Raw genomic sequence first — 12699 nt, forward strand, 5'->3', positions numbered from 1 at the left:
CCCACCTTCGGACTTGTAATTGAAACCATTACAATCCAAGGTGCCAAGTGAAATCAAACTCTTCCTTAACTCCGCTATGCGTCTCACAATACTTAAGGTTCTCACAGCACCATCAAATATTTTTATCTTAAAGTTTCCTATGCCAATGATCTTACAAGAAACATTATTACCCATAAGAACTGAACCTGAATTTAGTAACCTGTACGGGCTAAACCACTCCTTGTTTGGAGTCATATGGTAAGAACATGTCGAGTCAAGTATCCATGAATCCGTACGGTGATCCGACCACAACAAAATCGAAAGAACATCACCATCACTGCAAATTGAATCTCCTTCTTGAACCACACTCGCAGATTTTGAAGTACCCTCATGCTTTTTAGCATTTCCTTTCTTCCAATCCGGACACTCCGGTTTAACATGCACCTTTTTACCGCATTTATAACACCGGATATCCTTTTTCTTCTTGGATTGAGTACGGGATTTCTAATTCGATCCATATTTGGATTTTCCTTTGCCACACTCATTGTTACCTTTCACCACAAGTCCTTCTCCTTCATCACATATTTTCAGCCTTTGATGAAAATTCAGTAAAACACTTGTCAACTCTTCTAGATTAAGAGACTCTTTTCCCCATGTAAGAGTGGTAACTAAATTTTCATAAGTGTGAGTCGCTAGCAAGGAGTTTGGTAACATCAAAGTCTTATCATCTTCATCAAACTTAACATCAACATGCATCAAATCACTATTGATTTTGATTAAAGGCATTAATATGTTGATTTAAGCTTGATCCTTCAACCATCTTAAGCCAATAAAGTTGCTGCTTAAGAAAAAGTTTATTAGAGAGTGATTTGGACATGTATCGGCTTTCTAACTTTCGCCATACAGCCGCTGGAGAATCCTCCTCCATCACATGATAGAAAACTTCATCAACCAAACACAAGCGTATTGTAGAAACGGTTTTTGCCTGCAATTCTCCCCAAGTTGCCTCATCCATATTATCCGGTTGAACACCATGTAGAGCCTTCACCATTCCTTGTTGCACAAGTATATCCTTAGCTCACCTCTGCCACAAACCGAAATTCCCAGTTCCATCGAATTTTAAAACATCAAATCTTGGAAAAGAAGTACCCGACGCCATGATAATAACGCTCTGATACCAATTTGTTGTGGAAATTGTGTATAGGATGCACAGCGGAATGATTAAACTCGCAGCAAATGATGAAGCATCAAGAACACAAATTCATACACAACCAGTAAATATGAAAACAAGTAAAGAGAACAGCACGAGAATATACGTGGTTGGGTAATGCCTACACCCACGAGAGCAATCCGGCCATTATTTCACTATGAAATTGAAAATTTACAATACATTTCATAGAATGATCTCTCAATATCCAAAATATGCCCAGAAGGACCTATTTGACAACCCCTCAGAGGTTTCCCTCCAAATACCCAACCGTCCCAACATTCCAATTCAAAATTTAAATTCTTCCTCACAGCCCAGGAGCACTCGTCGACGAGAGAGAGAAGACCACTCATCGACGAGTCTGATTTCATGCTCTAGGTATCTCAGAGACTCTACAATTTCCAGCCTCTCGGTATCTACTCGTCAATGGGAACAGGACACTCGTCGACAAGTCCCTACTGCACTCTTCAAGAGTTCAACCCATATGCTTTTTATCTTCTGTTTATGAGCCCTAAGTATAAGAGCCACACATACAAATACAACAGTCTGTTTTATAGCTACTTTGGCTAGAGAGAGATGCTCATATTTTTTTGAAATTGCATGTCATCTATAAAATTGATTTGGGATAAGAATGTCTTCTTCACTCTGCTGTGCAATTGAGGATTGTTTTTTTTTTGCCAGATTTTTCTTCTTTTTCTAGTATTTGTTCTTTTTAATTTTTTTCTTGGTTTGCTTTAGAGGATCTCACACACTTTGTAAATTCTTTCCACCATTAATAATGTTCTATTTTTCTATCCAAAAACAGAAGCAAAATTAGAACGTTTAAGCCTTCAGTAAATATAGTTATCAAAGGTTTAAAATGTCTCAATTGACCAAAACAAAAACTAATATAAAAAAAAAAAAAATACTGTTTTAAAAGGAGGAATTGTTTACACCATCCTCTTTAAAGCCATAAAAGCTTGCTCTCAAATTGCTTACAGTTTCTAAAAGTAGCAACCTTGGAGGAGGAGGAGGAGGGGGGGAGGAAAGAGTGGATAGGATCTCATACGTACCCTCCAAACCAACAAAATTATCTCAGAATGAGCAGACAGAAAATTAGACAATTCAAGTTCAAAGGTGATTAAACTATTTTAAATCACAAAGCACAAAGCAACAACAAAAGGAATAGAAGTTAGTATTGTACACTCAAATTCTTATACAATTTAAAAATAAATTTCAAAGTTAGCTTTGTGTTAGTGTTTGAGGCAACAATAATTTCATCATGGATGCATTTAACAGGGGCAAACAAGAAATTTTTGCCTTTGAAACAAGCAAAACATGTCAGTCAGATCATCATCTGACTATACAATACTCAGATGAAAAACACTCATCAATTGTCAACCACATACATGGGCAACACAATTCCTAGTGCAGTAGACCACAAGAATGCTGGTTCAACTCTATAATTATCCTGTAAAAGGTGAACCCATACTCCGCACTTTTTTACATGTTCTGAATGCATACATGACATCCTGGCAGTGCATAAAACCATTTTACAGTATACTTCCACACTTGGAATGTTTTTTCATTTACCTTCGCATCCTAAGACTTACAGAAATATTTGTTCCTCACTGTTAAATCACAATTAAACCCAAATCCTTAATCTATCAATCCATGGTTAACATGGATATGAAATCTTAACAATTGCCCTCAGTCTGCCCATGCCCTCTCATATGGGTCCTGGACATGAAATGATGTTTTAAAGTGGTAAATACTCTCATTGGGAATTCAATCCGGTACCTACTGGCAACCATGACCCATTACTATGCTTAGAAACCACTTAAAAGTTTAAGCTTCAGATCGAAGTGGTTTTCTAACCCTTTACAAACTCCAATATTTCCCATTAGATCTCAGTCCTGAATCCCAAACATCTAGCCTGACTGTTACAAAACCAAAGTCATGTCTCTAAACAAGAAGGCAACAATGACCTGTATAAATTATCCTAAGTTACTCCAGTCATATGATGAGAGATCTCAATGTGCAGCATCAAACCAATGCATAAAAATGTGGCTGTATTAACTAACTTGTCAGAATTCAACATTGTTCACCAACATCAGACACGTGGAAAATATTATTTAAAATATTTACATATAGTTAAGTAATTATTAGCAACTACACTGCTTAGGTACTTAAATAGTCAAAAATATTTAAATGGAGCAAACATCATAGAAGAAACCAAGCAACCACAAGAAAACTCACATTTCAACAACCAACTTTGAAAAGACGCACAACAAATAAAGTCCATAAGATAACAAGAGGATGAACGCCACTGATTTAAATATATCTTTTTGTTCACACAATGAAAGTCTCAAACCCAATACCTAAACCCAAAAGCTCATCCCACCCAACCACAGGCCTCAGGCTCCAGTCACACCTTCAACCATGTCAAGTCATCTATCAGTAATGCTAATGGTTGGATGGTGGTTTTGACACTCAAGTTCATAAAACAATCAAGCGTAAGTTTGTTAAAGAAGACTGAAAAAATTATAATACCTCTTTTGCCTCCAAAGAAATTCCGATTGAATCAGTAATATAGGATATAGGAACTTCCGTATTGTACACTGACAGATCAGGATAAACACATGATGTTCCATCAGGGCGTACCACTTCAACAGGTTCAATTTCAAATTTATTTTTGCAGTAAACTGAAAATGTAGTCACCTAAAAGAAGACAGGAGAATGAATTCAGAATTATCCAACTGTCAGGGAAAACCACAAACACAAGCAGATGCAATCAAAGCTTATCAATTTCTTACCATTGTATTCAAAACAATCTTGGCCTTTGTCAAATCAGTGGCTGTGCATTCAATGAACACATTCTTTGTATTTAGAGTGATTGCTGAATGTGCCCCATTAATAATAGGAGGCAAAGATAAAACAGTTCTGCAGAAACAAACATTCGGTATGAAAATATAGTGGCATTGCAAATTTGACATTGACACAAGTGCGAAGTTTCCACAAAAACCAGCACATAAACTCCTCAAATACTTGCACAAGGACATGGAAAATCTCTTCACACAAACAGAGAGAGATATATGTGCATAGCTATCAGGTCTAGATATACATCAGGTTATTAGTAACAAAGAGCAAATGCACGCACACATCTAGAGATATCAGGATACTGGTAACCAGCATGTGATGCGAACACCCTTCTTCTCTAACTGTAGTTAGTCTACATGATCTTGAATAATAGTTCACCAGCTGAAATACACTGATCAAATTGCCCCCTCTGGTTACAAGCTCTCCAATCTTAGAAATTAAATAATTCCCTTTTGCAATTTAACTTCCCCATGGATATTGAATAGTGCACTGTGATTGTGAACAGCATCAGACAATTGTTGATTGTGTTAAGATGAGAATGCTACTTCAGAGGTTGAGTAATGTATTGTGATTTCAAGGTACCTCCAAGATGCTACAAGTTAAGTTATCTTGGGATATTTGTCCAGGTATGTGAAATGAGAAAACGATGTTCAGCTTTTTATCTACAGGGTAGTAGAAGGTGGTCAATGGAAGGTATTTCTTCATATGCCATACAATACAGTATTGTGTTTTCAAGATGCCTATTGCATGTTGCCCGCAGAATCAGTATGATGTAGGACAAGAAGCAGGGTAATGGATGAACTCTCATCGGAGGCTGATTAAGGAGAATTGGTTTAGGAATTATTGGATTTCAGCCCAGTAGATTTAGGAGTAATTAATTAGGCTTCTGTTTATTTGGAAGTTCATTTGTAATATTCTGTTTTAGGGGTTATTCTGTAATTTCATGTATTTTGTATATGAGTAATTCTTGCATTTTAGGCTTTCTTATAAGTAGGATGTGAAAGCCATGTAAGAGTTAGTTTTGATGAATTTGAATTAAAAATGAAGTGTGATTTCCCCATTGTGTCTCCTCCTCCTTCCCATCTCCCCTATCTCTCTCACATTCTCTCTTGGCTGTAATTTCATGTTGCTGTTCTGCATCATTTGGTACCAGAGCCCAACCATGATCACATCATTCTTTCATTTTCAATACCCCTACCCTATTTTTCCTCTCTTCTTCAGTCTCTGTCTCTCTCTATTTCTGATCTTCTGATCTTCCCTATCTGTTCTTTTTCTGTTTTTCTGTTCTTCCTCCCCCTTTCTTCTCTCCCCTGTTCTGCTTCTACGTTCTCACTGAATCTAATCTTTTGATCTATTGTTCTATCCCTGTTCTAATTTCTGTCCTGCAATCTCTGTCTTACTCTTCTGCTCTTATTCTTTCTAATTTTCTCCCATAACTCTCTGTCTCTCTCTCTCTCTAGTATTCCGCAACTGTGGAATTCTACAATTCCTTCTCTTGCTCTCACATCTTCAATTTTCTCTATCCATCATTCTCTCTCTATCAATCTCCCATCTTGAAACCATCCACAAATTTAAATAACAATCTCTCTCTCTCTCTCTCTCTCTCTCTCTCTAATATTCTGCAATTCCTTCTCTTGCTCTCACATTTTCAATTTTCTCTATCCATCATTCTCTCTCTATCAATCTCCCATCTTGAAACCATCCACAAATTTAAATACCAACCCCAGATTTCAGCCCCTTCACTCATCCATTCTGCCCTGGAATTTCAGTCAAAAAAGAAAAACTTGTAAATTACAGTCGTGCCCTTCATTTTCAAATTCCATTTTCAGTCACCCTTTCACAACACCACCATAACCAAATAAAAAAGAAACCTCCAAGCATAATTGTTAGAATCTTACGATTCTTGATTCAATTGATACGATTTGTATCAACTCCACAAGAAATCGATTCGGACCTTACTAGCGACTAAAAACTACTGAATCATTGCCGAATCTATCAATTCACCTTGTGAATCTAACGAATCGATCTAAATCAATCAATTCACACAATTCTAGACCTATCATATCCTGACAAACCCAACCAGTTAAAAACCCAAAAATAAGATTTCTTCTTTTTTTCTTGCTTCTGTTTTTACACGATTACCTTCCACTCCTTGTCTAAGTCTGTTTTGTGCTAAAAAAGAGAAGAAATAGAACTTCACATCTTATGTTGCCTTCACAAAACCATTCTTCACCCTAGGAGTGTATTATTATGCTATTAAGAAGAAGGGAAAGAACAGTCATTGGCTGAGGTGGTACTCATGTTTCATTGTGTTAAGAATCAATAGTTGTTTTGTGGTAGTTTGTTCAATTATTATCATTTTTTTTTTTATTCAGTCTATGAAAAAATACACATGAAATATTATTATTTTTAGTTGTTCATAAACACCAAAAATTCAATTTTTTATTATTTTCTCTTGATCCCTTCACTTAAATAGCATAAAGTTCAAATTTTTACTAATATTTCTGGACTCTTTCTCTTAGTTTTCATTTGCTTAGGGAAAGCATACACATGAAATATGATTTTTTTATTATCAAAATCTAAATGAACTTTACCATTTTGCTTCTTGTTTGTATATCAATATATGCATGTCATTTAGAATTGATTTTGGAAATGGAACCGAATCTTACAATTCGGCTCAATTTGATCCTTTAGTCTCGATTACCAAAATTGGAATTTCGATTCATAATCCAAATCTTGATTTGACAACTATGCCTCCAAGAGGCCCTTACCCAAAATTTCATCACCTTCCGACAAGCCATGTGGTCTCACGCACTGGAGAAACATTACCCAGCCATAGCCCCTTCAAAATCCCTAAACTTCCTGCAATTATTTCTTCACAGTGCCACCACCACTGGACTGACCACCCCTCAATCTACCACAGCCCAAAATTTCATCACTGGAGGACATCGCTGGCAGCACATGCACCCATGCACCGGCAACATGAATGTGGAGAACTCCCAGAAACCCCTGCAACTTCTAGGCTCACAATAAATTGGTTCCAACCATAATATTTTGGGCTTTTGTCCTCATATTTTGATGTGCAGTGTGACATTTTGATTTTGGACTTGATATTTTGCAAGGAAGCACAACATTTTTCTACAAAAAGATAGAGATTGGACTACAGGTTTTCCATCAGCACTTTGGAGAGTCAATTTGTCACTGCCAGCAATAAGAATCAGACTTTGCTGCATTTTGTGAGTTCTCTAAGGAATTGATCCTCCAACATTTCAAAATTGGAGGCCAAATTTTTTTGCAACTGGGGGGAGATTGATGCAGGACAATGGATGGATGGACCATCATTGAGGCTGATTACGGAAAAATTGGATTGAGGAATTAGTAGACTTTTCAGCCAATAAGTCCCGGAGTAATTAACTAGGCTCATGTTTAGTTGGGGGTTCATTTGTAATATTTGTGTATTTTTAGGGATTCCTTTGTAATTTCATGTATCTTAGGGGTACATGTGTAATTTCTTGTATTTTAGGCTTTCTTACAAATAGGACATGCAGGTCATGTAAAAGTTCGTTTTTGATGAATTTGAATTGAAAGTGACTGATTTCCCCCATTTTAACTCCTTCTTTTCCTTCTTCCTTCTTCCCTCTTCTCTACTCTCTCCCACATTCTCTCTTGGTTGTAATTCCATGAGCTCCGCTGCATCACAGTATTGAGCTCTTGCTGTAGAAATGGAAGTCATGTTACTTATTAAGTTATTAATCAGCTTTGTATAGTAGTGGAAGGTCCACAGAGAATGCTGAAATCCCAAATATTAATGATTTTCCTGGTGCTTTCCCAGATGAACTACCTCGACTATCACCACCTCAAAAAAAAAAAAAAAAAGATTTTTGTGATTGATCTCCTTCCAGGTACAGCACTGATATTTATTACTCTATATTGTATGGCTCCAGCAGATTTAGAAGAGCTGCTAGATTTGGGTTTCATGAGGACAAGTACTTCACCATAAGGAGCACCTGCACTATTTGCTAAAAAGTAAGTAGGTCCTCCAAAGTTACCTGTGGATTTCAAGAAACTGAACCAAGTATAAAGAATATATATCCTTTGTATAGGATTCATGAATTATTTGATCCCACATGTAATCAGAACACATATCTAAGATTGATCGCTGATCTGGATATCATTAGTTGTGCATCCGGGAGTCAGATATTCCAAAGACTAGTTTTAGTAACCATTGTGGACCTAACAAGTATTTGGCTATGCCATTAGGGCCAATCAATGCCCTGTAGCCTTTATGGACTGACCGAACAGAATGCTCAAAACTTTTTTTGGATCAGTTCGTAATTTTTTTTATTGAGGATATGTTATAGAGCATGCAGAGTACTTAAGGATTGTATTGCAAATATTTCAGGACCACATATTATGTGCTTACTGCTTAGAGATTGAAATGTGAAAGCGGCATTACAAAGGTTAATTTCTGGACCAAAACATTGCACGAACATTAGTGAGTCCAACCAATAAAAGTTGAAGCTGCATTAAACTGGGAAAGTATCGAGAATTATTTCAAAGATCAGGAGTTCTGCAGGATTAGCTAGATATAGTCGGCTGAGGATTTTTCTGCATTGCTGTGTTGTTTACTACCCTACACAGAAAAGGAGTGCAACTTATTTGGACTGAGTAGGTGGGAAAGCTTTTCCAGAATTAAAATGAAGACAGACCAAAATTTGGGAATGGACATCTTATAGCGAAAATTTTTATATATTTTCTGTCAATAGCAATTTAAAACAAATGTTCCCTTACTAAACAACATTAGCGAGTTGAGCTAGAGGATAAAAATGCATTATAACTCTTTTTAAGAAGGGTTCAGAGCTTGAAACATGCAAATAAACAATATACACAAGATTGTGTGTGCTTGAAAAAAATTTCACGACTGTTACCCTTGCTTCCCATTATGTAGCATCCGCTACTCCTGAATCCAGTTAATACCCATTACAGTTATGCTGCGATACCCGCTACTATTTAAAACCATGTCCCAAATTTGCAAATGTTGACCATCAGAAATTCTTGTAAAACTGTTTATTTGGAAAGTGAGCATAATTCAAGGGCAACGACTTTGTACATGTTAATTATAACTTCCAATTGCAAACTAATTTTATTTCTTATCCAAAAAAATATATCTATATTAAAAAAAAATTGCTACTTATTAGATTCCTATCATTATCTATTTGATTGAATGCTTTCTTTATTCTTGCTAATGACATTAATTCATACTTAATTAGTTAAAAGTATTTTTAGGCTTAAATTTGAATTGTGACATTAATATCCCATTCATTATGAATATATTGACAAAACAAAGTTCTGGGTGGTAAGGGAAGAATTGGAAGGGGGAACTTGATTATAATGAGTTAGAAGTATGCTTGAGGAAGAACAACCAAAAATTGGAGATCATGCTCTCACACCTAAAGAAGTAAAGATTAGTTTGATAAAAACTAGTTCCTTAGTAATTATATTTATGGCAATATGTTTATTTTCTTGTGTGTGCATATAATATTAGTATTCTCAATTTACAGTCATTTTCTTGCGTAGATAATGAAGATGATTTCGCAATGCTTGAGAAAGAGGTTAGTTTGGCATCTTTTAGTAGTGGAGAGAGAAACAGTAGCAATGATGACGATGAAGATTGGCTGAATCCATGAGTCTTAATTGTTATGTTTTACTTTAGTTTGGAACCTAGGGTTGTTAATTATGATGTATGCATGTCACATTTGGGATGTGTTTGTAATGACAATGGATGGTGTGATGGTGCGTGTTAATTTGGATTTGGAAGTCCCCTTTTTTACTTTGCAACACTATCTTTGATAGGTTATTTAAATTTGAAAATGTCAGATCATGTCTTATTTGTTTTAACTTTTAAGATGTGTTTAGTAATTTGATTTGCACGCAACTTGCGAGCATCAGTCATGTAGTAGGCTAGAATAATCCATCTACTTTTCCCAACTTCTTAGTAATTTATTGATTTATCTAATTTTTTCCATATTTTTTGAACTTTTCAAAATAAAAATGCAATTATGCTGTCAGGCTGATGTCACCCAATAGGCCTGGACCAATCAGACCAGTCAACCTGGGAATTGGTTGGGCAGCCAGTTCACTGTCTGCTCTGACTGTCAAAACATTGATTGTTACTAGAGACACCAGGAGCAGCCCCTGATTGCAATACAGGATTAGTATTGGGATCCACCAACAATGATCTTAAAAATAAGCAGCATGAAAAGAAAAGAAAGAGAAACTTCCATACCTATTTTGGTCAAATAAAACAGGAAACACAGGAGAGTTCTCAATTATGTGCAAGAACTTCTTCAGTTTGAAATCCGACTGCCAAAATATTAAAGGTAAAATCTAGATCAACATAATGCATTGAAGTGTTAAAGAAGAATAAAATATACTATAAGATAATAAGCTCTGGAAAACAAAAGTAGAATCATGCACAGGGGAACCACCAAATCAAAATGGCAAATGATGGAAAAGCCATTATTAAACACCTGCACTGAAAGTCTGAAACACATACACCAGTTAAGTTGTCATAGATGGACTCACTTTGTAAAACTCCATCAGTTCATCCGCTCTGAAGCTTTTTGCCTGAATTTAACCACCATATTAAATAGGAGTCAATTTCAACCCGTACTTCAGGTTTGAAAATAAAAATTCAGATATTAAAAAAAATTAAGGATGAGGGCAGTAGAATGAAAATGGAATTTAAATAATTTATTGAAATTTCACAACAACAAAAAAAAAAACTATGAAAACTGAGGCTGAAACAGAAATTTTTGCATGGCAAAGTAGACAGTTGAACTGCTACCAAGTGGCATACAGTTTTATACTGTTAAAGGTGTTCTACTGACAAAGAAGAGCTAAATATACTAAAAAATTACATGCCTAATTCAGAAGCACAATATTGCAAATGAAAGGGCAAAGGGAAACAAAAATAGCTAGCAGCAGAAGTTTAAAAAAAAAAAAAAGCCTTCCAAGCTGTTGATTGTGGGCTCCTGTAGGCATTTCCCCTTCAATAAGTCATTATTGACAACACATCACTCACATGATCATAGTTCCAGTTCTCTTTAATTATGAATATTTTTCTATTGAATGTTGGACCAAACTAGTTTCCATTTACCTGTTTCAGGGGCACGAAATTGATCTCTGAAGGTGGCAATGCCTGTAAAAGTGAATTGAAAAGAAGGGTTAAAAAATATACATATAAGTATAATGCAGTTATACATCATTGTTCACTTCTAAAATTGGGCATCCGCAAAGCAAATCCAACAACCCATTTTACAGGACACAGAAAAAAGCTGATATGCAGGGTTACATCTTAAAATTTGCAGAAATATCACTGAACAGTCCATGGAAACAAGAAATATACTAATGTATTAGTTTGTGCTTCAATCCCTCTTTTTCAGTGTTTTTTTCCCTCTCTTGGGTGGGGTTTTTAGCATCTTATCCTGGGCAAGAGCAGTTTCAGATAGCAATTAAGAGCAGCATCTGTTTCTGTGACAGGCTTCAAAGGAATTTTGAACTGGATTCGAATCATCCAAGACTGCTTCATATGTTCTGTGGATCTTCATATTCTAATGGCGGGAAATCAGCAACATTCCTAAGAGAAGGAGAGGAGTGTTCGAGCATCTTGCATTCTAAATGTCTCACTAAGAATCCAAATCTCCCGTGCGAACTCTCTTTTACAATTCACTGCTGACTGCTCCCATCCACATTGGACTAAGCCAGAAGTCTTCATTTCTATACCAGTCAAAATATTAGTACAATCCCATGCAATGCACAGGAATATTATTTATTCTTTTACTTATAATCTAAATATTTAAACACCAACCACAAAAAGTAATCTAAATATTTTAATAAATTAAAAAAAAGTATTTATATAAACTGCAAATACATAATCAATTTAATCATATGAACCATATTACACAATCTATAATTTAACGTATTTGTTATGATAATTTTTCTATGCCATGAATTAGTGTTTTACATGATTGAAAATGTGACTTTAAATGAAGCCATCTAATTAGACATCCTAGGGCCTAGAGGTAATGTTATTTCCCATATAGTTAGCATCCAGTTAATTTAATTATGGAACATTATTTAAAAATATTTTTAATTATGAAAAGAAGTTTTAGACTCTCAAAAATTGGACCATGCAATAATTATTAACACCATGATTATTATTTATTTTTTAATAACAATATCATGATAATTGTTATACATTTCTCTTCCAGTAGGAATGATGGTAAGTTCTGGTCTTCGGATTCATCAAGGATTATTTTTGTAAATCCTTATTTTTCTTACCTGATTCAGGCTGATGTGGTACTTCCTCTCGATTGGGGTGTATGAGAGACTACAGCACCTTTTAACATAAAGGCATGCATTTGGCTGGTGGCTTAAAAGAGTCAACACCAACAATCTGCTGCAGAGTAGTTGGCCTTCTACATCATTGTCTGCTGATATATGTATTATGCATGGAAATAGTTCTGAGGATGTGTCTCCTTTGTCTCTTCAATATTTATTTGCTTGGGGCTTGAGGAAAACATTTTGTTGTTGTTGGTGTTTATGTGTGGGAATAGCTCTGAGTGTGTCTCCTTTTGTCTCTTTAACTATTT

The 12699-nt window shown here is 35.6% G+C and overlaps 1 protein-coding gene across 2 annotated transcripts in view; it reads right to left on the reverse strand.

The window, feature by feature from the left end:
• LOC131146179 (phenylalanine--tRNA ligase beta subunit, cytoplasmic-like) overlaps nucleotides 1–12699 on the reverse strand; it is an 87641-nt gene that overhangs the window by 53927 nt on the left and 21015 nt on the right. For both annotated transcript variants that reach the window (XM_058095566.1, XM_058095565.1), the window contains exons 7-11: nucleotides 11205–11246; nucleotides 10631–10672; nucleotides 10332–10408; nucleotides 3982–4108; nucleotides 3719–3886 (exon numbers count right to left, since the gene is read on the reverse strand). In XM_058095566.1, the coding sequence (XP_057951549.1) occupies nucleotides 3719–3886; nucleotides 3982–4108; nucleotides 10332–10408; nucleotides 10631–10672; nucleotides 11205–11246 (456 nt within the window). The remainder of the gene's footprint in view (nucleotides 1–3718; nucleotides 3887–3981; nucleotides 4109–10331; nucleotides 10409–10630; nucleotides 10673–11204; nucleotides 11247–12699) is intronic.

Source organism: Malania oleifera, chromosome 13 (assembly GCF_029873635.1).
Source record: "Malania oleifera isolate guangnan ecotype guangnan chromosome 13, ASM2987363v1, whole genome shotgun sequence".
In the NCBI taxonomy this organism is placed as follows: domain Eukaryota; kingdom Viridiplantae; phylum Streptophyta; class Magnoliopsida; order Santalales; family Ximeniaceae; genus Malania; species Malania oleifera.